The 24,132-nt window shown below is 42.9% G+C and overlaps 1 protein-coding gene across 3 annotated transcripts in view; it reads left to right on the top strand.

The window, feature by feature from the left end:
• nav2a (neuron navigator 2a) overlaps positions 1 to 24,132 on the top strand; it is a 122,135-nt gene that overhangs the window by 78,257 nt on the left and 19,746 nt on the right. For 2 of the 3 annotated variants that reach the window (XM_015953712.3, XM_015953711.3), the window contains 7 exons: positions 15,182 to 15,311; positions 17,501 to 17,813; positions 18,603 to 19,302; positions 21,102 to 21,321; positions 22,429 to 22,721; positions 23,203 to 23,268; positions 23,815 to 23,859. In XM_015953712.3, coding sequence (XP_015809198.3) covers positions 15,182 to 15,311; positions 17,501 to 17,813; positions 18,603 to 19,302; positions 21,102 to 21,321; positions 22,429 to 22,721; positions 23,203 to 23,268; positions 23,815 to 23,859 — 1,767 coding nt within the window. The remainder of the gene's footprint in view (positions 1 to 15,181; positions 15,312 to 17,500; positions 17,814 to 18,602; positions 19,303 to 21,101; positions 21,322 to 22,428; positions 22,722 to 23,202; positions 23,269 to 23,814; positions 23,860 to 24,132) is intronic. The other variant, XM_015953713.3, reaches the window with a different exon arrangement.

Raw genomic sequence — 24,132 nt, 5'->3', positions numbered from 1 at the left:
TGGAACCATGTTGATGAAACTGAATACATTAAATAAAAACAAAATATTTCATCATTCATCTTTATGAACTCAGTCCTGTTCTACTGCAGCTGAGCGCTGTGAATCATGTTACACTGCTCTCATTGGCATTTTAGTTTTTTGTTGTTGTTGTTATTTTTACTTCGGCTTCTCAAGTTTGATAAGCTGGATGCTCACTCTGCCTGTGTGTGTGTAATTTATTCAAACGCTGCAGCCTTTGTCCTGTCACAGAACCGGAGAAGGATTTTGTTCCTGTTTGGATGATGGACAGAAATGAATGAAGGCTGAGCGAAACCCCACCATGATGCAGAAGAGCAATGGGGGGTGGAAGGAATGCGAAAGGGGGACAACGGGGGAGGGAAGGAGCTTTATATGCAGATAGACTACAGAATGAATGGAGATGGTTGTAAATTGAAAACGGGGTGTGTGTTAGACGAGACGAAGAGCCGCTGTGGCTCAAAAATACACAAACACAGGGGTCAGAGTGGTAATGAAGGAAAGGGTCTGACTGCGTTGCTTTAACTGATGCCTGACACCCAGATGCTCGTCAATGCTTCAAGGAGCTTTTACCTTTAAATCCTCAGGTGGAGCTCATTTCCTGTCCCCCAGACTTTTGACCTCTTGCAGCCTTTTAGCCTACACACACACACACACACACACACACACACACACACACACACACACACACACACACACACACACACACACACACACACACACACACACACACCTAAGCCCTTAAACACAAACTGTCCTCCTTACCTTTCATCTCTCCTGTCTTATCCCATTTCCTCAGAACTCCATCTCTTCTCTGGCTTCTCATTTTCTCACTCGAGAGTGCAGCAAGAAGAACAAACTTGAAAGCAATTAAATGATAAAACTCGAGGGATTTCTCTTATTTTGAATACTTTTGCTGTTTCATGTTTCCCTGCACGGCCTAATTGACAGAGAGCAGATGTTTCTCCTGAAACTTCACAGTTCTCCCATTTTGTGAACTAGGCAGGTGAATTTTAGCTTCATAAAAATAGAGAGAGGAGCAAAGAAAAGCTTTAAAATATGAGGTGATGTTTGATCAGTCTGATTTTACTTTGACATTAATTAAGCGACCAGCATTAGCATGCTGCATGGAAACTGTTGAAGCAGCGGGGTTATGAGGGGTGGCTGGTTTTGTCTTGTAAAAGATGGGGGTGATTGAATTCACGAAAGGGGGGGTTAATGGTGTGGTTTGGCCAGGTGGAAAATTAGCGTTTTCTCATTTATGAGCATCACAGGAGGTTATGTGTGTGTAAATTCGTACAGTTTAAAGGTCTATTTGTTGTATAATCTGGTGAAATGGAGGGATGGTGGATTGGTGTTCATGTGGCAGCGAGGGCAAACACCACGACCCCCTTTACTCACAGGTCAGCAGCATCAAAGGCAACTCAAAAAGCATTCAAGCTTTCATGTTAACCCTCTGGAGGCAGGCATTGCAGATTTGCAACGCTAAAACCTGCCTACCTGATTACTCCACATACGTATTTCATGAGCCTTTTTAAACTCAGAAGTACCCCTGAAGGACTTAGTTGTTCGTCCTTTTATCAAAACTTATTTTGAGCCTGAGAGGGTTAACATTTACCATGTAGATCAAGCCTGATTTAACAAGTGGTGAGGAGTGCCTCTAAGTAATGTTGATCTCTGTTGGGAGTGTTAAAACTCTTTTGACCAAACTGTAAAATATCTATAAAGTAGGCTCCGGGAGCAAGATGGCTCACGAAACAACAAAACATTCATGGGTGAGTGTAAGCAAAGACAATAGAGAATAGAAACGTTGTGCCCGTACGTGTGAGAGAGCTGTTCTGTCCCTGTCATTAATCTCTGGCTAGAAAGGAAAGGAAGCAATATATAATGGTCTGTCTTCTGGTTTGAACCGTCTTTGTTGAAGCAGACAAAAGAGAAGAAGGCTTTGTTGTCTGAAATGGTGCTAATGATGACCGATACAGGAAGCAAGCAACCCCCTCTTTTCTATTTCTAGCAGAGGTGTTAAACATATCATTTCTCTATCTAAAAACAAAACGTTAAAATAAGAGAGATCAGAAGGATGCAAATAGCGCAGTTTGAGGCTGATTACGGATGCGTTCAGGTCAATCAGAATTCTGAGAAAACAGCAGCTGCAGGCAAATGTTTAGGATGCCAACGCTGTTAGGGTGAGACCTCACATCTCCATTTGTCACAATGGTCATGTTTTCACATAAATAAGCTTTATTCAGTGCATTTACATGCAGCCAGTAACCCTTTTAAAACCCGAATATTCACAATAACCCGGTTCCGCAGGTCCATGTAAACACCGCCAAAACCCGGATATGCTCATAACCGGGTTTTTAAAAACCCGGTTACTACACCTGGGGTAACCCTTTTCTAACCCGAATGTTTGGTCGAGTAAACGCATATCGGGATATCCCCATCAAAGCGTGTGTTCTGCGCATGCTCTGTTCATAAAGAATCTTGGTCTTTTGAGTAGCGAGACGTCTTGAATGCGCCAGAACACTGGAAGTAAACAACAAGTTGGGAGCAACATGGCGAGTCGCGGCACAGCACCACACTTTTGGAGTAACGAGGAAACTAAAGCGCAAACAAACACGGTCGCTATCACTTCCGAACTGGGAAACATGTTGTCGTTTTGACGGATACCGGAACAAGAAGAACCGGAAATGACGCATATTGCGTCTTGACTTAGTCCATATGTCCTGACGCTACCCCAACGTCCGCATTTACATCGGGTTATGCAAGTTGGGGGTAACTCTTTCTATTTATGCTTGTAAACGGGTTATTCTGATCAACTCAGAAACCCGAATACCGACCTTAACCCGATCATAACCCGGATATTGGCTGTATGTAAACGTAGTCATTGGTCCTCTTTCACATCTATCAGTGGTCTTAAGGAGGAATATTCACAGAAAAGGTGTCAGAACAAGGTCCTGAACACTTAGGTGGGGTTTTTCATTCCCTGGTAAATCCAATTTTTGGAGGTTTTTACCTGACAGTGACGATATCTGAAGGAAGTGTCCCTGCACTTTGTTATATAATAATAATAATAATAATAATAATAATAACAACCCTAACCTTATCCTCCAAAATAAGACTATGTTCCAATGTGACATTTTTCATTTACTTTTTTACCTTCATGTTTTTTGCATAAAGAAACAAACTACAGTTTTATAAATTGACATGATCACACTCAGAATGTTTGCTGTTCTTTATTTGCAGACATTCATAAAACCAGAGTTGCCTATTCAGAGAAAAATAAATCGTCCTGGAACTGTCACCGTACCGTGGTGGAGGAGTTTGAGTGCCCTAATGAACCTAGGAGTTAAGTTGCCTGGGTCAGAGGGTGTGCTCCAACTACAGCGGATCACACTCCTCAGCCTCCCTGCAAAGGTCTACTCCAAGGTACTGGAGAGGGTCGACAGTTGAAACTCCGATAGAAGAGCAACAGTGTGGTTTTTGTTCTGGTTGTGGAACTGTGGACCAGCTCTTTACCCTTGCTAGGGTGATGGAGGGAGCATGGGAGTTTGCACAACTGATCCACATGTGTTTTCTGGATTTGGAGAAGGCTTATGACCGTGTCAGGGGCACCTTATGGGGGGCACTCCAGGAGTCTGGGCTGGATGGCCTTTTGCTGAAGGTCATTCAGTTCCTGTACCAGAGGAGCGTTAGCTTGGTCCGCATAGACGGCAGTAAGTCAGACCTGTTCCTAGTGAAGGCTGCCCTTTGTCACTAGTTCTGTTTATTACCTTTGTGGACAGAATTCCTAGGTGCAGCTATGGTGTTTGCGGATGTGGTCCTCCTAGCTTCATCAAGCTCTGACCTCCAGCTCTTGCTGGGTGGGTTCTGTGGGAACGCTATTCACTTGTTGTAAAATGTTGGACAAGAAAATTGCAAAAGCTGTCAAAACCTAAATGTGTTTGGTCATCGAGCCACTGCAGGGTCTGAAGGGCCAACGTGGCTCTAGGCTCTAGACCCTGATGTGAGGTTGTTTGGGAACTACCAGGTTGGGAAGTGCATTTCACAGCTGTGCAGATTTGAACTTAGCGCAATGAATGACGAATGAAACCAAGTTGGATACTTTTCCCTAAAGCACAGCCCAGACCGCCACAGACAGGCGAGTAAAAGGATGAGCAGTCTCCAAATGTAGCCCTGCTTGATTCGACTACGGACATGTGAGCTAGCGTGCTAATGTGCAGCAGATGCCGGAGCTAATCCATTTGGTTTGTTTGACACACTTTACCAAGTCAAAGTTGCATCACTGTCCAACCCGGCTTGTCATTGGACAGATCAGTAAGTAACTTAAGAGTGTAATGGTGAATGCTAAAATAAACACACTTGGCTAAGGTGGGTGCATTCAGTTGATGTGTGCTGTTGAGCCTTTTAACATAAACACACAGTGATACTCTATCTTCTCGGGGAGACACTTCCCATCAGCAGTGAGTACTCACTCTAATCCGCTTTGCTGTTTTTAATGTTTTATGTGTCATCATATGTCATGCTCTATAGCAGTGTTGGTGATTCAGCAGCACTGAACCAATAAACCTGCACACAGTTGCCCTTTGTGGTGCTAAAGCTTTCAGCACTAATCTGTAAAATCCGTGCGCAGGCTCGTGTTAAAGCAGATCCTGGTTTGTTCCAATAGTATTAAGAAATTGACGAGTTTGCTTCAACGTTTACCCCAGAGCTGTGTGACACACTGCACTGCCAATCCCTTTTACTCACACATCGCTATAACATCACGCTGTTGTGTAACTGTGATAACTTTCCAGAGTTGTTTAACCTTTATTGCTAAATGGGTCAGGCTGATGCGGCTGTTACTCAAACCGGTCGCCCAGGACTGTGCTTGTCTCACTTCTACCTGAAAAATAAAACAACCTCCTCCATTACATTATGACTGATTCATCCTCTCATTATTGTGTCTGCCCTGGTTTTCTGGCATCTCCGTATCACTCCTTGCTGATGGTGGCTCATTATGGGAAGGGTAGCACATCTGTGTGTGTGTTTTGGAAGCGTCGTTGTTATTCTGAGTGGCTTTCAACCCCACCTGCAGCAGAACAGAGGTTCTTTTAAAAACACGTTCCTCCACTCAAACACGCAGATGGTTCAAACCATCTCTTCTGTCTGGTTGTGAACACCTTCCTGTTGGCCTCAGGTAGATGAAGGGAGGACACCTGGCTCAGCGTGGGTCCAACGCTCCGTCTACCTCTACCTGTTCGTTTGTGGCTTACGTCCACACGCTCACTTTTAATTAATTAATCTTTCATCTGCCCATTTCCCTTCTTTTCCTGAGCCATCAGTACAGATTAGGAATGACTCATAATGTCACACAAAATGCTTCTGTGTCAGAACTGCTCCCAACACTGAGATCTTCAGCTTGTTTGGTTAATGATGACAGCAGTGTGAATGCTTAGGTTACAGCAGGAGTGGGGAACCATGGTCCTCGAGGGCCGGTATCCTGCATGTCTTTGCTCCAACACTTCTGATTCAGTGGTTGGTTCACCTGTTCTGCAGCTCATCAGGCTCTACAGAAGCCTGTTAATCACCTGCTGATTGAAATCAGGAGTGATGATGCAGGGTTGAAACTAAAATATGCTGGATGGCGGCCCTTGTTGGACCAGGGTTCCCCACCCCTAGCGTCACCAAGGCAAACTGTTAACGTATCCAGTTTAAGTTACTGAAAAGTTTTTCCTCCACAAAAAATAAATAAAACATCTACGTATGTTTCATTCGTTTAAAGGCTCTAATTAAATTATGAACTTCATAAAAGTTCTGATGGAAATTTCTCTTTTAATCCCAGAATGGAATAATGTCTGCACAGACACACGTCTGCATCATCCTTTCAGTTAGGGTTAGGGTTGTGTCAAAATGTTGCAATCGTTTTATCAGAAACATTTTAGCTTGATAATCTACACGCACCTAGCAGTTTTTGCTAACCTGCAAAAGGTAAACATGTCTAAAAGGAATGCAAATATTAAATAAAGACACCAGAGATTCTTGGCTGTGGATCAGTCCACATTCACACCCTAAATTACCCTCAAAATGGCAACAAGACCAATCACGCCTCATTTTAAGTGTTAATATGTTTGTAAACGGTGTCAGAAATAGAACGTCTCAGGTTTTCTTTCCACTGTCGCCTGCATGCTCTGCTTGTTCAGCACAAAGAAATGAATCAGAGTGTTAATTCTAGATGAACTCTGACTAAATGTAACTGAATTTGATTATTTGCTGCTGGATTTATATCCTAATCAGTCGATACTGAATTAATTTACTGCTCAAGATAAAAAAAATGTATGAGTCTATGGGTTCAATGACTAATGTGACTCCTGTAATTCTTTTGGTGTTTTCACATATTAACAGAAATGTAAACTAACCTTCTGACCCGCGGTGTGCTTTTATCAGGCTTTTATAAAGAAGCACTGTGGCTCATTGTCTAAGACAGAATACGTCTGAGACAAATGGACGATCAGCACCAATGCTCCCACTCAGGTGCCCCTTCTGTTACAGTGTGTTCTTCCACTTTCACTATAACAAGAAATCTGATTTCAGCCTAAGTTTCTTTTATGGGGTTAGAAGAAAAAAGCCTTTGATATTTCTGAATTATAATAGAATAGAAGATTTAGAAGTTTTTATGACATTTAGTCCATCAACATAAAACACTTAAAAAATATAAGGAACACAACCTAAGATTGAGAGGAAGGAAACAAAAAGAGGCAATGCCGTTTCAGTTTCCATGGATACAGTGATCACGCACTACAGCCCCCCAAGCTTCTGTTAAGTGCACCAGCCTTTTACAATTACACGATCAGCCTACTTAAGTTGTTAGTGTCAGATCAGTTATTGTCTTTCTTGAGCTTTATACTGATGATCTCATCTCATTTTCCGGCTAACCTTATTTTAAGTGTTCTTTATTTGTTTCCCCTCTTTTCATCTGAATGAGGTCAGCTCAACAGGACAGAAAGCTCATTCTTGCACAGAGGTAGCGTGATTCAAAACCAGGCTGTCTGAGAAGTGTGAGTGTCAGCCAGCAGGGCGAACCACCAAAGCACTGGTTTCTGAAGAGAAGGTCAGAGGCCCAGTCCCAAGTTCCTGGTCCAGTCTGGAATCTGACCCAGGCTTTGGGAGGAAACTGTAGATGGGCAAAAGAAGCAGAGCCTGTTGGATCTGAGTTTATCCATTGTGAGGGCTCCCTACAGGCCCGCTGGTCCATCTGCACAGGGCCAGTCTGAAAACCTTTTTACTAAAACCTTTAGATGCACATGTGGGATGCAGGGCCGGCTCTGGGTAATTTGGTGCCCAAGGCGAGAGTGCCCATCTGCCCCCCACCCCCCACAGCCTCTCACCCAAACCCAAGTCCACCCACCCACGACACATTGGAAAAAGCAACTCCACAGTTATTCCTTAGTTACTAATTTTTTATTTTAAATATTCACACAGCAACTCTTTAAAGTCAACAGCCTGAAGGATAAATGTAAGCTTGAAAGATAAGTAACCTGAGAATGTTACAATAACCAACAACTCAAAATGTCGTGCAAATGTCATTGGGGGGATGCAAAATCAAAAGCAGCATTAAACTGTGCAATCAAAAGCAAAACTCAAATATCAGTCATCATAAAGAAAGTTCTACTTCCCATTTTGTTCAACTTCTGTGGCCAGTCAGCAGGATCCATGGGGCCAGCAGCTCATACATGTTCACAGACATCTGTTGAAGCTGATGATGGCATCTCTTCAGGCTGTTGGATTGGAGCACTGAGTCTGCTGGTGTTGGGTTCTTCTTCTGTAAGAAAATAAACACACACACACACACACACACACACACACACACACACACACACACACACACACACACACACACACACACACACACACACACCAAGCAATGTGTCTATGGTTATATTGTGATGTCTTAGCAAATATTCTATGTGGCGAGAGATAAACTTTATTGTATTTATCCTAGTGAATCTATAATTAAACGGGTAAACTAGTAGTAGCACATCCAACGTCAAGGAAAGCAAAAAGTTATTATCAGGAGAGGGAGAAAGTTTAAGTGGTTAACAGCAGTGTGCTAGACGATGGCCCCCGTGGGAGCATGTGGGAGCGTTGGTTCCCTCAAATAGAAGTAAGAATAGAAAGAATAAAATACAAATTATGTTGCAGATTATCTCAACTAACATTGATTTTCTAGTAAAGTGTATTACATGGTGAGTTAATCAGCTGCTAAATGTTTTATGGAAGTACATAGTACTCTGGTAAGGGGAACCTTGTGAGTGTGTTTTATTTCCTAGAGGACCAATGTGATACCTGGGGACATGTTTAAAACCAGATCAGCATGAAAAGAGAGCATTCCTTGGAGTATTCGGCGCATCTGTGATGTTTACTTGTTAACACACCAAACTGGCGTCCTGAGGGTCTGTGAGCACAGGAGAGGCAGGAGTTACAGCCATGTGTTTCATTTTAACGCTGAGATGCTGTGTGTCTTCTCTAACTCACGTTAGAAATTCCACGTCTGTCTCTGTGGGCGCAGCGCTGAAGAGTCGTGTGCCAATGTGAAGTGATGTGTGTCTCATGTGTGAAGAGTTTCGTGTGTTTTGCCTGTGGATGCAGGTCGGTTGGTCAAATCTATAGGAGCTGTGTGTTTACACATCAAACACACGTGTGTGTGTGTGTGTGTGTGTGTGTGTGTGTGTGTGTGTGTGTGTGTGTGTGTGTGTGTGTGTGTGTGTGTGAGAGAGAGAGAGAGAGACAGAAAGAGGGATCTAAATGCTTTGATAAGTTCTCTGAATGAGGATTTCAAATGTTTTCCCAAGGAGAGAAACAACAATGGGACCAGACACAGGAGACGGAGAGCCAAAACGGCATACATTCCTCAGTGTCCAGTCCTGCCTTTCCTTGTCACAGCAGGGACAGCTGTGTCATTTTGGTACCACAGCGTTCCTGGTCTTCTGCCCAGAATGGCCCAACATCCTCTTTTCTTTATCTCCCCAGTCTTCCTATTTAGTTCAGTTAATGTTTAGAGTATTTTTAAATTGGAACAAGCCTGATCTGCTTTTTCTGTAGACTTACAACTTCCCTGTTAGTTTCAGGTTTTTTTTAACATGACCAAAAAGAGTCCTAGTTTATATCCAAATGACTTTTGAAGTAGTAAAACTTGTGTTTTTAGGTTAGAACCAAACCTTTAGGTTAGAACCAAACCTTTAGCACGGTAAACATGATCGACGAGTCCCACAATTTAATGTGGTAAAAAACACTTTTAACCCAAATTTAAATGATCAATCGTTACTTTAGTTACAGACCAGGCTCTTGTCATCATACTGCGCTTCAGTTGAAACTGCCTGGAGCTTGATTGTAAAAACAAACCACAGGTCAACGAGTCCCAAGAAAACACCTTGCATGTCTTCTCTGACGGTCCAACAACTTTTCATCATTCAGATCTGCAGACACTCGTAGTTTCCTGTTTTCTTGCCATGTTTTTCCTCTACAAGCAGCTGAGAATGAACTGCATGACCAAAAGTCTAACTGAAACTGCATCAACAGTCATGCTGTCAATGTTTTGCATGCATCTGATGTGTTGATAGGTCTGGTTGTTCGTTTTTCTGATGTTTGTGCAAAACTCACCTGTAAGCCTCACCTTGATGCTATCTGCTTCCCCTAAACCCTGAGGGCGGTGATAAAAAGTAGCTTAGGAAGAGTCTGTTAGTGCTTCCCTCCTCCCTCATACTGCAAGGCGGGGAGTGGGGGTGGGGGGGCACAGCTGCAGGACGAGAGGCAGTAGTCTCCCCTCAAATGCAGGAAATCCCCTTACTTCTGCCTCACAGATCTATTGTGGCTGCATGTCTGTGAGTGCATTACTCTGTATACTTTTGCCAGAGTTGGGGTTTTGAGAAGGGGGGGGGGGGGGGGGGGGGGTGACCAGCAGGCCAACCGTCCAACTGACCACAGTCCCAAGGGTCTCACACACAAGAAAAGTTAAAGCAAACACAGCCATGGCTTTTTCTCAGGACATGAGCAGACGTTTCTATTGGCTGAGCCGTGTGGGAGCGTTGGTTTTTCATTGGCCCTCGAGCCTCCAACCACAACTCTGTTTTTCCTCTTTAAAGAAGTTTGAGAGTTTGGCCTCTGAACTCTGACCCCCTTTGGGAGAGCAGAAACTGTCCAAAGGGACCGAACTAAATCGCCTCATTTTCTTTTCCCTCTCCTGACCCTGTTTTGTCTGCTTTACCAGTCGTGTGCTATAAATGCTATAAAATGGATTTCCCCTCAGTCTTTTCAAATCTAAACTGCAAACTGCAACTGCAAAACTACTGTGATGGAAAGTTGTCCCATACTTCTAAACAAAAATATAATCCAGCCTCATTACAGCGTTTTCCTGTATGCGCAGCCTGTTTAAGGTCAAAGGTCAGACATTCTCTCCTCATCCAGGTCATCTGTTCATCTGGACAGTAGACTGGATCCACAAACCAACAGTGATGCTATATATTTATACTTTTTGTATCACTGTATATTAGGAATGGACAATACATCGGCATCAATATCGGTATCGGCCAATGTTAGTCATTTTTTAACATATCGGTACCGGTCCGATTAGTAAAACCAGGCCGATATTAACAATCGATATTTTTTCCATCTCATTTCCATTTGTTTGCCTGTTTCAGATGGTGTGTGTGTGTGTGTGGGGGGGGGGGGGGGGGGGGGGGATGGATTGCTTAGCCATGTGACAGTGAATGAAATCATCTCAGAATCATAAATGTTTGTGTTGTGTGTACATAGTAAAGTAAATTCAGCTTTAATAATTTTCATTCTATACAAATTCTGCAGATTTTAGAAGCTTTAATGTCAGTATATCGGTATCGGCAAATATCTGCATCGGCCCCAAAATTTCATATCGGTGCATCACTGCTGTATATTATATTTAGCAAGTTAAAGAGCAAAGATCCGTTCCATCCAACGAATAGCAAGCTTGTGTTTAAACTGCTCTTTGTAGGGATTTCCCAGATTCAGTCACCTCATCAGACTAGAGCTTAGATGATGAAAATGTATACTTTGTGACGTGGATAAACTAAAAGAGTAAAAAGAACTCCCCATCGTTCCCTTTGGTGGTGATCTATTAGATGGCGACCTCGACTTCCCGTGCTTGGCACCAGTTGTTCCTAGGGGCATCCCGTGGTTAATGTCTCCATCTCCTGTGATTGGCCATAAAGAGCACAGCGGTTGGTAACTGGCGGGTTGCTTTGCCAGCGGGAGGCTGTGGGTTGGGCCACACCGTTTGGCCTGATCTCTAATTAGCACTGGCTTGTCAGTTGGTCAGGGTGGATCTGTCTGGGAAATTGCAGTCTTGGACACACAGACAGTCAGTGCACATAAACCAGAGGTGGGAATTGCACAGTGGAGCAACTGAAGGATGAGGATTTTCCTTCTGTTTCATTTAGTCTGCGATCGTGTGGCTTTGACTTGTGTTGCCGCTTGATACTTCTTAGACTCAAGTGGCTTATTTAAAGCTCAGGGTGTGTTTGTGTGCTCTTGAGTGTGAGTTTTAGTGGTGTGGCTGCAGCAGTGAAGTGGTTAACAGTCTCCGGGGAGGCTCATGTTACCAGTGGTAGGGCAGGTCCTCAGCTTGTCTCCCTGCAGTTTCTGCCGATGTTAGTGCAGACAAACGGTGCCCAGAGGATGAAGCATCAGTGACAAAGGAGCTGGATCCAGGAATACCGCCAGGAAGAAAAGGAGACGGGGAGGAGATATTTATTTGTGTGAACTGTCTCAGCAGCATAGAGTCATGAAGCTCTCTGTCCAGCTTGGCATTTTTGTGGAGCGCCCTGGTTCCCACAGCAACACTGGCACCCTGAACAGGTATGGTGTGTGCACCAGTGTGCAGCGTTAGAGTTTACTTTGGGTTATTTTAAGGACACAGGAACAGGGATGTAGCCTTCCAGACGAACTTTCTTGTGTGATGTGTGTGGGAACCCCCCCCCACCCCCCACCCCCACCCCCCCACCCCGGCTGTATGGGTGAGTTGAAACAGTTGTGGTCACCCCAAACCTTTCAGCACCTCTCTGCTTTTTTTCCTCCATGGATGCTTTCAACTCTCTAAACCATGTCTTTGCTGAGCTTCTGGGTGATTTATTAACCTGGTCACTTCAGAAGGAAGTTGTTTTCCCTCCATATCAGTTCATCAGGTTGTTTGAAAAGCAGCAGATGAATTTAGCCTGAAAGTTTGTCAAGAACCATCTGATTACGGTCTGGCGGTTTTCTGAATCTGGGATTTTTGCCATTGGACATCTTTGTTATTGTTTGGGTATTTTGTTGAGAGCTATAATTACAGATGTTCACTTGTGGGTGAATGTGGGACTTCCTACTTGGCTTCTGAGCATTGCTGCTTTTGGTTTGTATGAATCAAAGCATGTCTGCTCTACTTTTATATGAAGATCAAACCAGAGGATGATAGGGAGCAGATATCAGTCGTTGGGTTTTAAACCACAAAGCAGACAGGTGGTAAAAAGTTAACAGCTCCATGCACTTCCATGACTCTGTGATTTTGCAGGGTTAGGGTTAGGGTTGGGGAAAAAAAGCTTTCAAAAGCTAATGAGTAAATTGATGTAAAATGACAAACCTGGCAAGTTCAAGTCACAATCATAGTTCCCCCTTCCCTGTGCAAATAATATTTAAAGTGACAGTGTGTATTTTTCCTGGCGATAGGGGGCAGTAGATACCTAAATCTTGCAAGCAAGTAGTATTTTTGTGTTGGCACCTTACCAACAGATGCCCATTAGGGTCAAAAAGCCCTGGGGAGTGCTAAATGTATCAAACTAACAAGCACATCATACTCCCTTTCATCACTGGCAACAGGTGTGTAAAACAAGTCAAGAATGACAAAAGTTTTGTAACTGTTTGTTACAAATCAGAAAATGCATTTTGTCCTCATGGGCTCCCGTAGAAAGAAACATGGCATCTAATATGGCGTCCCAGAGACTTAGACCCGCTCCCATGTATTTTAGACCTGACTTTTATGGTTATATGATATGTGACGAAACCGTCAATATTTTGAACAACTGGGCATCATTTCCTTCATTTTCAACAACATTTTGATGGATATTTCCAGATATTAATGGTTAAAACTACACATTTTCCCTTTAAGGAAATCTTTATACCCTGCAACTCTGTTCTGAAAAGGAAACAAACATAGAAACAAAATATCTCAGCTGGAGCTGAGATTGAACTTAAAGTGCCGTGACCAGTGTGGCTAGTAACACGGACTGGCTCATTAATCACTTGAGTGGATCCATGAAAACCACTATGGCTTCACTCATTTTTTTTATTTTTTTTTTTGTCTACTGCTACTTTGAAGCCTTAAATTGGTCATGTACTCATTTCTATTTTGGTCCTTTTGGAACCAAAACTTAGCCTAGCAATCTAGACCAACCGTAGCAGTAGCAGTCGGTCTAGCCACGAGTCAACCTAGCCTCAGCAGGTCTACCTGCTGGACCGAACTGTTTTGTGTCTCGGCAATCACAGAGCTCTATATTTGCTAGGCGGGCTTAACACTTGAGCTGCAACAGAGAAAAACTACAAAGATGGCATTGGTGCTCATTTGAAATGGCTTTAGCATCAACTTTGGACAAATTAGACTTGACTTGACCAGACAGAAGTACTTAATTTATTTATTTAAAAAAGTTATGCATTTACTTCTTTTTGTTCTTCTTCTTTGATGGTGTTTGGCAGACTGCCTTGTTGACTGATTTCCGTAGTGATGAATATGTCTCATTGTTCATTGATCTGATTGGTCCTAGCATTGTCCAGTTGCATGCAGAGGCAGTTTGGAAGACAGTCACAACTGAGCTCTGCCAATAGGTGATGGCCAGACTATATACTCACACATATAGGATGGCTTGCCAGGCTAGCCAGAACTGGTTTTATTTGAACAACATGGTGAAACCTGGTCCAAAAGAAACACATCTTGGAGATCCAATACTACTTTGATTACAACAAGATCTTCAGATGGTATTTTGTAAGTTAAAGGGATTTTAATGGAAGGATGGACCCTGAGATATTTTACAGTTATCCTACTAGTGGTCATCAGTGGTATTACGGTTCTTCTTTGGGTTCATGTTTGAACATCAGTGACTTTGTCCATTTTTTACATAATTAATTGTATAAACTGCAAAAACGATGATGTCATTAATAAATGGTCTTGCCATGCAATAAACAGTAGAAGCATGGACTTGAAACAATTTCAGCTGTATAGTCACTTTAATCCACGATGCTAACTCTTGGGCTATGATCAGCTGGATTAAAGTTAAATGATCTGTGAAAAGTCTAGAAGATAAGGAACACTGGGACACACTTTTAGCCTTTATTGTTTGTTGTCTGAGTCGTCTGGTGCGTCCAGCACGGCTCCGGCTGTCACCATCAGCCTCCCTCTGGTCCTTTCAGAGTGGTGTTTGCCAAGTGGCCGGGCTTCCTGTACCCCACAGACTCAGAGCGGATGCGAACACAGACACACACCCCAATACACACACAGACATATTTGCAGATATCCTTAACTCCTGGCATGTCTGCTCTGTTCAGATGCGTCTGTTTGAACAGTTCACACACACACACAAGCTCACCATGATGTCACGCCTGCAACGAACCTTTGTTCGGATGACAGACAGCCCCATTCATCCAGTCAGTGTGTGTGTCCAAGTTGAAATCAATTTAATGGAGAATAAAGGAAGAGGAACACCAGGCAGTCTCAAACACAGCAGCAGCCATCTTTTATTTAGAGCTGAAATTCACAGAAGGTTTTCTATTTTTACGGTTCATCTAAAGGCACACATTATTAATATTACATCAATTCACATGATCAGTGGTTTTTTAAACATCTGCATTGACCTCTATTGGAATTTGTTACATTTGAGTGTAGAGATCTTTTATTAGATAAGGAAAAAAATCTGACAATTAGACCAAATGTCATATTTATAAATAAATATAAATAATTTGATTTTATTTCCTGTCTCTGCCAGCGCTCTGATTATTTGAGGGTTTGTTTCTGCATCATGTTCCTAAAGAGCAGCTGCCTGATAAAGAGTCGAGTGGGCTCCCAGATGCTGAACAACATCTGGTTCAACCATAAGTGATCCTTTGTCCTTGTCGTTGTGTTTACCTGTAGCTGGGATGACAGCAGCTCTGTGAGCAGTGGCATCAGCGACAACATCGACACAGATGACATCAACACCAGTTCCTCCATCTCCTCCTACGCCAACACACCTGCAGCGAAGCGCAAGGGCCTGAGCACACAGGTAAGATGACAAACACACACTAGACAGGTGTTACTGGTCACCCTCCAGTGAAATACAGTTGAAAGAGGAGCTTCTCCCCTCAATCCTGTTCACTTCATGTGTTGGTTTTGTTAAATTCTAAATAATTTTACCCAATAAATAATTTTTATTAAATACAATCGCACAAAATACAGAAAGCAACAAAAATGTGCATGTTTTAAGTAATTATACACATTTCTATGTAATTAAAATGTTGAGTCACTTGTGTTGCAATGTCATTCATTTGACTGGAAAATTGTGAGATTGGAATTACTTTAAGATCTTTGTGTGAAATATTCTTAAAACTAATTTATTTTTTAGCAAAACATTTTACAGAAAATTATTTTTTCCCCAAATGAAGCCTACCAGTTTTGTTTTTATTGATATCTCTACTTATTTAAAATGCAGAAAACACAAAGAAAACATTTAAAATTTACATTTCATTCAGTCACAAAGTCACCAAACTGTGAATTTTGAACTTGCAGTTTTTATACAAATATCAACAACAAAACAATTTTAGTCTGTCACATTGAATTCATACTGACCTCAAAGCTGATGGCATTAGATAATCAGCAGCTTTTTAAGTTTTTTTTTTTTTGCTATATTTAGGCCAGGGGTATAGGCAACCTTGGCCCTCAAGATCCACTGCGCAGCATGTTTTAGGCCCAGCCCCAATACCCACATGGCAGCCTGTGGTCCTCTAACAAGTGCACTTGGTGGAATTTTATGTAGGGCCTCTAGTGCATAGTTAACAAGTGTGCAAATAATTGCAGAATTGAGACACTGAACATTGCATCATCATCTTGCTCCACTGCTTCAAATCTCTGTGACTTCATGCAATTATATAAAAAAGGCTACATTGCTGGCATGTTGTGCCCAAAACTGCACACCAGTACCGTGATCAGTTAACAATATTTTTCAAAAATCATGTATTGTGTTTTTTTCAGCAGAGGAACATTTGAATTTAATCATAACACATTAATAAAATATTCAATATTTAAACTTGAAAAAAAAATTTGGGGGGGGAAAGCACACGAGCCATTTCTCTGTCTTTGTTCCAAAATTCCCACACAGCAACATGTTGTCGGTAATAACCTTCGCCAAAGTCCACACCGACGCGGGCATCAGTGAAATACAGATTAAGGGTGCGCAATGGGCAGAGCCAAGGTCCACACTTGAGAATTGGGACACCATACGCCAGGGATGGGCAACTCCCTGCCCCAAGGACCGGTAGCCAACATGTTTTAGTTGTTTCCCTGCTCCAACACACTTGATTCACCTGTTCAGCATCTCATCAATTAGAAAAATGACATGTGCTCGAGCAGGAAAACCACTAAAACATGCTGGATAGCAGCACTCGAGGACGAGAGTGGCCTATCCCTGATTTAGATATACTTAAATTGAGTCTAAACAGTTAAATTACCTCAAAGTCTTGAAGATTATTTATTTATTCATCTATACTTGTGTCATTCGACATTGCAGACCATTAGTTGGGTACACACACTGTATACTGTGAGATAGATTCATCAAGTGTGTGGTGGTTGTTAATTCCTGCGGCAGAGGTGGAGGTGCTGATTTAAAAACAAAAGATTGCACAAAGGGTCATTCTCTCACGCAGCTGCCTGACAGTACAGTTTCAGAAGGTCTCATCATCTTTCCTCAGCTAATCAAATATGGGCTTGACTGTGTTTTTATGAGGTCTCAGAGCAGATCAGCTTGCAGGTTTTTTGTTTCCTTGGGAGCTGCAGAAGTCTATTACGTACCTGCTGAACTAACTTTAATAAATATAGCATCAGATTAATGAATGATTGGTTTTTACATCAGAATCCATTTTTGTGATGAAAGATTCAAATGAAAAATATTCTAATTTGACAGTAAAATCTCAAAAATGTGAAATAAGAGAATCAGAGAAGTGACCATAAACAAGTGCAATTGTTTCATAACATTTTATTAATCTTTACCAATAAAACGAGCATTTGGAAATCTAAAAATCTGTATATCATAAGACTTTTGGCTTGTTCTGACAAGAACAGTAAAAATGTACTTCTTAGATTTTGATTTATCTTGAACCTTTTGCACTCAAGTCATAACATGCTCACTTTTACAGTTTATTGCTGCAGATTACCGGTACTTGGTGTGATTGTTGGATCCATGCTGTGTGTTTATTTCAGCCTGTGACTGATGCAGAGAAGCACTCAGCCTCCACTGCAGTGCATCAAGCCTGGGCAGGAGACGAGGTGAAGAGGCCAGACAGCGGGTCAGACACCGGGGTCAGGATGGATACAGGCAAGTGGAGCCGCAGGACATGTGACATCTCAGATGAGTCTGACAAGGGCGGCTCAGGAAGGAAGACCCCCTCTGTGTCCCAGACAGGCTCGTGGAGAAGAGGCATGAGCACTCAGGTGGGGGTGACATCACCCCGGACCAAAAGCACAAGTACCGCAGGATCTGCAGTTTCAGTCGGTCTCAAGAGCCACAGCTCAGGTAATTACAGTTCACTTAAGTCCCTTAAACCTAATGAGATGTTATTTATTTTGTTGAAAGAAATCTGGAAGTAAAACTTTAAAGTAACAAAATGTTTCCTGCCTCTCCCTCCTACTGTGGTAAACCCTGCCGCAGCCTGCTGTAGTTAGTGTTGAGAACAAGCTAACGCTAAAATTAGTCAGCTGAGACGGAATAAGCCACAAATCAATAGGAAGCACACTGTTGGACACAAAAACATTGCTCACTACTTTCAAATCCAGTAGCAACAAAGCCAGGTCACCATCAGTCTGTGGTTTTTGTAGCCTCCTTTAGCTCTGTCTAAGGAGTGTAGGCTGAGCCGATGTTCACTCTGGTTTTATATCTTTGTGTCACCTCCACATACATTACTCTATTACTTTACTTCCAGGCTCAACAAATAGAAATCAAAATTCTTTGTCTTTTCTAGTGCTTTTTGATTTTTATCGATTGTTGTCAAAACTTTTAAGCTAACTGCTTGCCTTTGTATGAGCTACCAACACAGTAAATCTGTAAAGAAGATAGAGACTTTTCTCTGGTGCTGACTCAAACCATAAAAGTTGGTTTCTGGACATAGAGCTGGTCCATGTGAAGTTGCTCAAGTTCCTGGCTAAAGAATCACTGAAACCAGTTGAAAGCAATAGCTTAAATCCTTAAAAACTCTTTAGTGTTGCTTTAACTTTATCAGATTCTTTGCAGCAAAGATGCTGAATTAAGGACAAATGATGTCAGAATGAATTCATGTGACCCCATGTGAATCTGTGTGACCTGCAGGTAAGACAGATGATGTAAAGGTGTCAGAAAAAGGCCGCCTCTCTCCTCGTTCTAACGGCCTTCAGCGCTCGCCCTCGGACACTGGGCGCAGCAGCGGTGATGAAGCGAAGAAGCAGCTGGTCCCAACAACCCGAACGCCAACCACAAATTCACTCACACACACTGTCTCAGACCCACAATCCCACATGCACACACTGACCTCCCGCACCCCAACAAGCACCTTCGGCTTCAAGAAACAAGGTGCTGGGATTGTTACCATGGTCACGGCAAGTGGCGCCACAATCACCAGTGGATCAGCCACCCTGGGGAAGATGCCTAAATCAGGGGCACGTTCACTGTCTGGAGGCTTAAAGTCCGGCGGGCAGGACGGAGGCTCGGTGTTGGGTCACCACGATGACGTCTTCCTTCCCATGAGTGCACGCTCTACGTTGCAGTACCGCAGCCTGCCAAGGCCCAGCCGCGCAGGAGCGGCCGCCCGCAACGGGAATCGCTCCTCCACCAGCAGCATTGAAGCCGCGGTGCTCTCCGTCACTTCTCATGGAAAGAACTCCATCAGCCTTGCCAAAGCCAATGGCTCGGGAGGATTGGCAGCCAATCAGACGGACCGGGAGAAGGGAGTGTGTGAAATCGATAACCTGAGAAGCGGGGGAGCAGCGGCGATTCCAGGGAGGCAGCAGGTTTCTTCACCTACACTGCGCAGGTGAGCACACACACGTCTTCATAAATCATCAAGATCATGATTTATCTTCACTGAACTAAAGGCTGATGAGCCACTCTGAGTGGGGCCTCCTGCATGGGCTTGAGTCACACACACACACACGCACACACCCTCTCTGCAAGGTTATACCAGGCCGTTGTGAATGCGGCCTTGAGCTGAGCTGATCAGCTGCCAAGCCTCAGCCTTGGTAGTGCAGCAGCGAGGGAGGTGGAGGTGGTAGGGGAGGGTGTGGTGCACTTTAATGCAAGCTGAATCTTACCTCAGCTCTCTACCCTCATTAATGTGAGGGAGTGATAACTCTTCAAAGGAGACATGCTGCTATTATCCCCCACCAAGGCCTCAGTCATCACAGCCTGCCATTTAACTCCAACCCGAGATTAGAGCAGAACAAGGAGAGAGTTGTGTGTGTGTGTGTGTGTGTGTGTGAGTCGTGTGTGTGTGTGTGTGTGTGTGTGTGTGTGTGTGTGTGTGTGTGTGTGTGCGTGCGTGCGTGCGTGCATGTGTGTTTCTCTCACTACAGACCTGCTACTGTATGTCTTGTTTCACGGAGGTTACAGGATAAAACGTCTTTCTTTTCTCCTGGCAGCTCCGTTTGAACCCACACAACCTTAATTTGGGGTCTTGTTTCTTTCTTTCTTCTTTTGTTTCCACTAGACATTAAGTTCACTTAGTACACCAAAAACAAAACAGTCAGTGACTTGAAAACAAACTTGGTGTTAAGAGTATAAACGAAATTGGCACTATTTATAAGTATTACGGTTCTCTAAACCGACCTCTCCTGGCAGCACCACTTCCTGGCTCTTAGCAGGGGTGTCGAGCACGGTGAATGGGTGAAACTTGACCTTGACGCTTAACCAACCAAGGGAGAGAACGCTTGTGTAAGGGCTGGATTATGGCTAGAGGGAGTGAAAGAGAAAGTCACCACTAAATATAACAAAATACCTCGGTACTATCTTTTCACTGACACCTTTTACACACAACGTGATGAATTGTTTTGGACTGTCTAACAATGTAAAAGTTAGTGGGGTGGTGTTCATGAGCGTGTAAACATGATCAAGTGTAATTTTAGTGTTACACTTTGCAGAAAACTAGAACTTTTTTGTTCCTCTGTTCTTTGTGAAGCGCACTCTAGAGCTGGATTAGCAGAGACTAAGCACATATTAAAGTCTTGTTCACCCTCTATTGGTTGGATTGCCATAGTAATATGGCCAAAAAACTTCATTTATTTGTATAGAACTTTTCAACAGCATGAAGCCCAAACAAAAAGTAAAAGGTTCATTATTAAAGAAATAAAAACAAGACTCAAAAACCAACAAAAACAAATAATTCAAACAGACTTAAACGTTACTAAAACAGATGCGTTCTCACTCTGAATTAAATTAATTATCACAAATGACTTAATAGATATTGACCAATCTGAAAGTCAGCACTCCAATAGACTTGATTTTTTTCTAGTTTGTGAATGCACCACTACCATGCAGCATTGATAGATCATTCACATGGAAGTTTTTGTCTTTCCAAAATGGAAACTTGTCTCCTGTCAGTGTGTCTTGGTATCAGCGGCTCAAAGCTGTTCCAAAACATTTAGTTGGTGTCGTCCCTCAAAACCAGAATCAGCGCATCTCTTCAATACAGTAGCACATTTTTCTTTCCAGGTGCTTATCTTCCACTTTAAACTAATAATCTAAGGCTCGGAAATAAAAGAGGATAAACAGACGACAGTTTGTCCTTTCTGTTTAAGATCACCTCCTCCTCTGTTAACGTCCTTCTCCCTTGTCCAGGTTATTTGGTGGAAAGCCCAGTAAACAGGCGCCGGTCATCACAGCTGAGAACCTGAAGAACTCCACAGTCATCTCCAACCCCCATGCTACCATGAACCACGTTGCTACGGTACTGGAGTCCCCTGATGGAGGACTGGGATGCGGGGAGAGCGAGACTTGCAGCTCTGTGCTTGGAGGCAGAGCACTGGGATCTGGAACGGGAACGCTGGGCAGCGAACAGGTGAGGAAGATGAAGGGAGCATCATCAAACCGGAAACGACAGAAATGAATGTTTACAATATTTCAACAAATACGCTCTTAAAATAACATTTGGAGAGCTGTAGACAGATAGCTCATTAAATTAGTGTCATTTAAAATGTTGGTCATGTGACTTGTGGTCAGCTGCCACTTGAGTAAAAACATCATGATGCACCTTTGAGCTGGAAGTAGATTAGGATTTGATTATAGTAAACGTACTGGAGGGTGTTTAAGGAGGACTTTGGTGGGAACATGAGGATTATTGAACTCCAGCTATGTCCCAAACAGCTGCAGGTTTTTCATCATTTCTGAACAGAAATGTTGGAACGTGCTCAGTCATGAACTCTCCATCCCATGTTCACGTCAGTTTTGTTACGAGTCGTTGTGACTCAGAGGGTAATGAGGTAGCAGTCATATCATTATGAACAGCAGGGAAGAGTTCAAGAGTTTAATCAGTTCTTTTAAATTCTATAGATCCTAATATAACTAAATAAAACACACGAGTCAGTGTAGTTAACCCTTTGATGCATGAATTATGAAATCTTCAACCATGATTTTTTAAACCATTTTTTTCATTCATCTTTAGGTGTGAATGAAACAAATGTCATATTTACATATTTTTTGTAACATTTAATTTACACATAATTTATTACATGTCCACCTCAGTGGGCAGCATGCATTCTGAACATGAAATATGTTGGCTTGACTTACTGAAGTCCAAATGGAGGGGTTCAAATGCAATAAAGTCTTCAACAGCTGTGCTTAATAGCAAAAATAAATAAATAACAATTTTGAGTACCTGTCCACTGTAGTGACCATTATGCACCAAAGGGTTAATAATGGTTGTTGCAACTATTGTTGTTATTATTTTAATTCTACTTACTGCCTTTACTGGTGGGGCAGGTGTCAACGTTTCTGACATGAGCCAACGTAACTGTAAAACAACTTCACACTAAAACCATGAAACAGTAGGAAGAGTGTTTACCTCCCCCTGCTGGTCATTAATAATAAATTAGATTTAGTTCAGAATCAGCAGGTGAAATGGAGATAGTCCTTATTGATTTATAATGAGTCTGCATGTCTCCCACAGGCCTCCAGCCCAGGATCAGTTTACTCCTCCACCGGCCCCTCCAACAGTCTGACATGGGGGACCACCTTCAGCAGCTCCTCTGTCCCCAGCAGGGAGGGCACTTTAGGTGGGCATGGCGGGGCTGGCAGCATGGGCTTCCCCTCTGTCAGCAGCATGCACACCAGCAGCGAGTCCATCGACATGAGCCTGGGCAGCGCTGGTGGAGGTGGGAGCGGAGTCCACGGGGCCCACAGGGAGGACACCCTCTCTGCTCTGGCACGTACCGGCAGCGTGAAAACCGGCATGTCTGAGAGGTGGGGATGAAACAAAAATGAGTTTGACATGTTTCAGCATGAGTTTTGCTGATGAAAGGGTTGTCAGTGTTCTCAGATAAATGTGACCCAGATGTGTTCATTTGCACACTCATGTTTAAGGAAGCCAGCAAATCCTTAAATCCTGCCCAGTTTTAATAATTATTTAAGAGCTCAAAAGCATTGTGATCTCATGGAGATGAGGTCACTCTGTCTGCATCACACAAAGACTCCCCTGGTGTGGTCGTATGCAGTAATTGTCGTCCTCGTTACAGACTCTGGATGAGAAATAATAATATAACAGTAATATATTATCTATTCCATCACCTGGACTCGAACCTCTGATATCACCGTCCTCCCTGAGGTTCCTCATCGCTGATGAAGAATCTTCTGGTTGATTTCTGTTCTGAAACCTTCCTTCATCTACTTCACTCTAAAACTTTGCTGTTTCTCTGTGTCTGTCTTCCTTCCTGTTTTCCATCAGTCCCCTCTCCTCCCCCTCTGCTAGCCCAATATTCAGCAGAAACACGCTACCTCGGAGGCAGGACAGGTAAATCTACCTGTGTGCGGTGTTAGTCTCCTGGTGAGACCACTGTGGGTGGTCCTATGAAACCACCACCTGCTGCCACACAGGGACAACCTCAGCATGTCTGGGCTGTAGTTTGACTTGTCCCCTGTGTGGTAGTCTGTGGTTATTTTTAGGGCCTCTAGATGTTGTCTGTAATGATCTTAGCGGTCTCAGTTGTGTTGTTAGGCGGTTCTCTGTCATCTATAATGATCTAGCGCCACCTTGTGGTTGTTTATATCCTTACATTAGCTGGATTTCTCTTCATTAAAAACATTTAAATCCTATCATAGGAAATAATATTTTTAAATAAAATAAATTTCAAGAATTGTCTATGTTTATTTTTTTGTTGTTAGTTTTTTATTCTTTTTTTTTTTTTTTTTTAAGAAAACAAATTTTAAAGATAAAAAAGGAAATGTTAAACAAACTGACAAAAATGACTGGAGTGAATAATAATTTTTCAAATGTACCTGTAAGTAGGTAGGGAGGTATTTGTGTCCTCGCTTCCTCTAAAGTGTTTCTCTCCCTCAGCGGGCATCATTGTGGTAGAAACACTCTGCCTAAGAAAGGATTCAGGTACATTTGCTTTCTGCTGGACACTTTTCCACTCATGTTCACCAAACTGTCGTCTGTTTATCCTCTTTTATTTCTGCGTCCACGTCCCTCTCATTAGGGCTTCTGCTTATGCTTCCCAACACGTTTCTGTTTGGCACTTGTGTTGTTGTGTTGTACTTCAGGCATGCCACCGTGTCCCTGCACAGGTCAATCAGTGTGTAACGCTGGGGCAGGCATACTTACTGTACCGGGGTCAACTTTTGTTACGTTGGTGTCTTTTTCTGCTTTTCTATT

This window comes from Nothobranchius furzeri, chromosome 9 (assembly GCF_043380555.1).
Source record: "Nothobranchius furzeri strain GRZ-AD chromosome 9, NfurGRZ-RIMD1, whole genome shotgun sequence".
NCBI classification, from domain to species: Eukaryota; Metazoa; Chordata; class Actinopteri; order Cyprinodontiformes; family Nothobranchiidae; genus Nothobranchius; species Nothobranchius furzeri.
The sequence above is the reverse complement of the archived record's forward strand: the minus strand, read 5'-3'. Positions and strand labels throughout refer to the sequence as shown.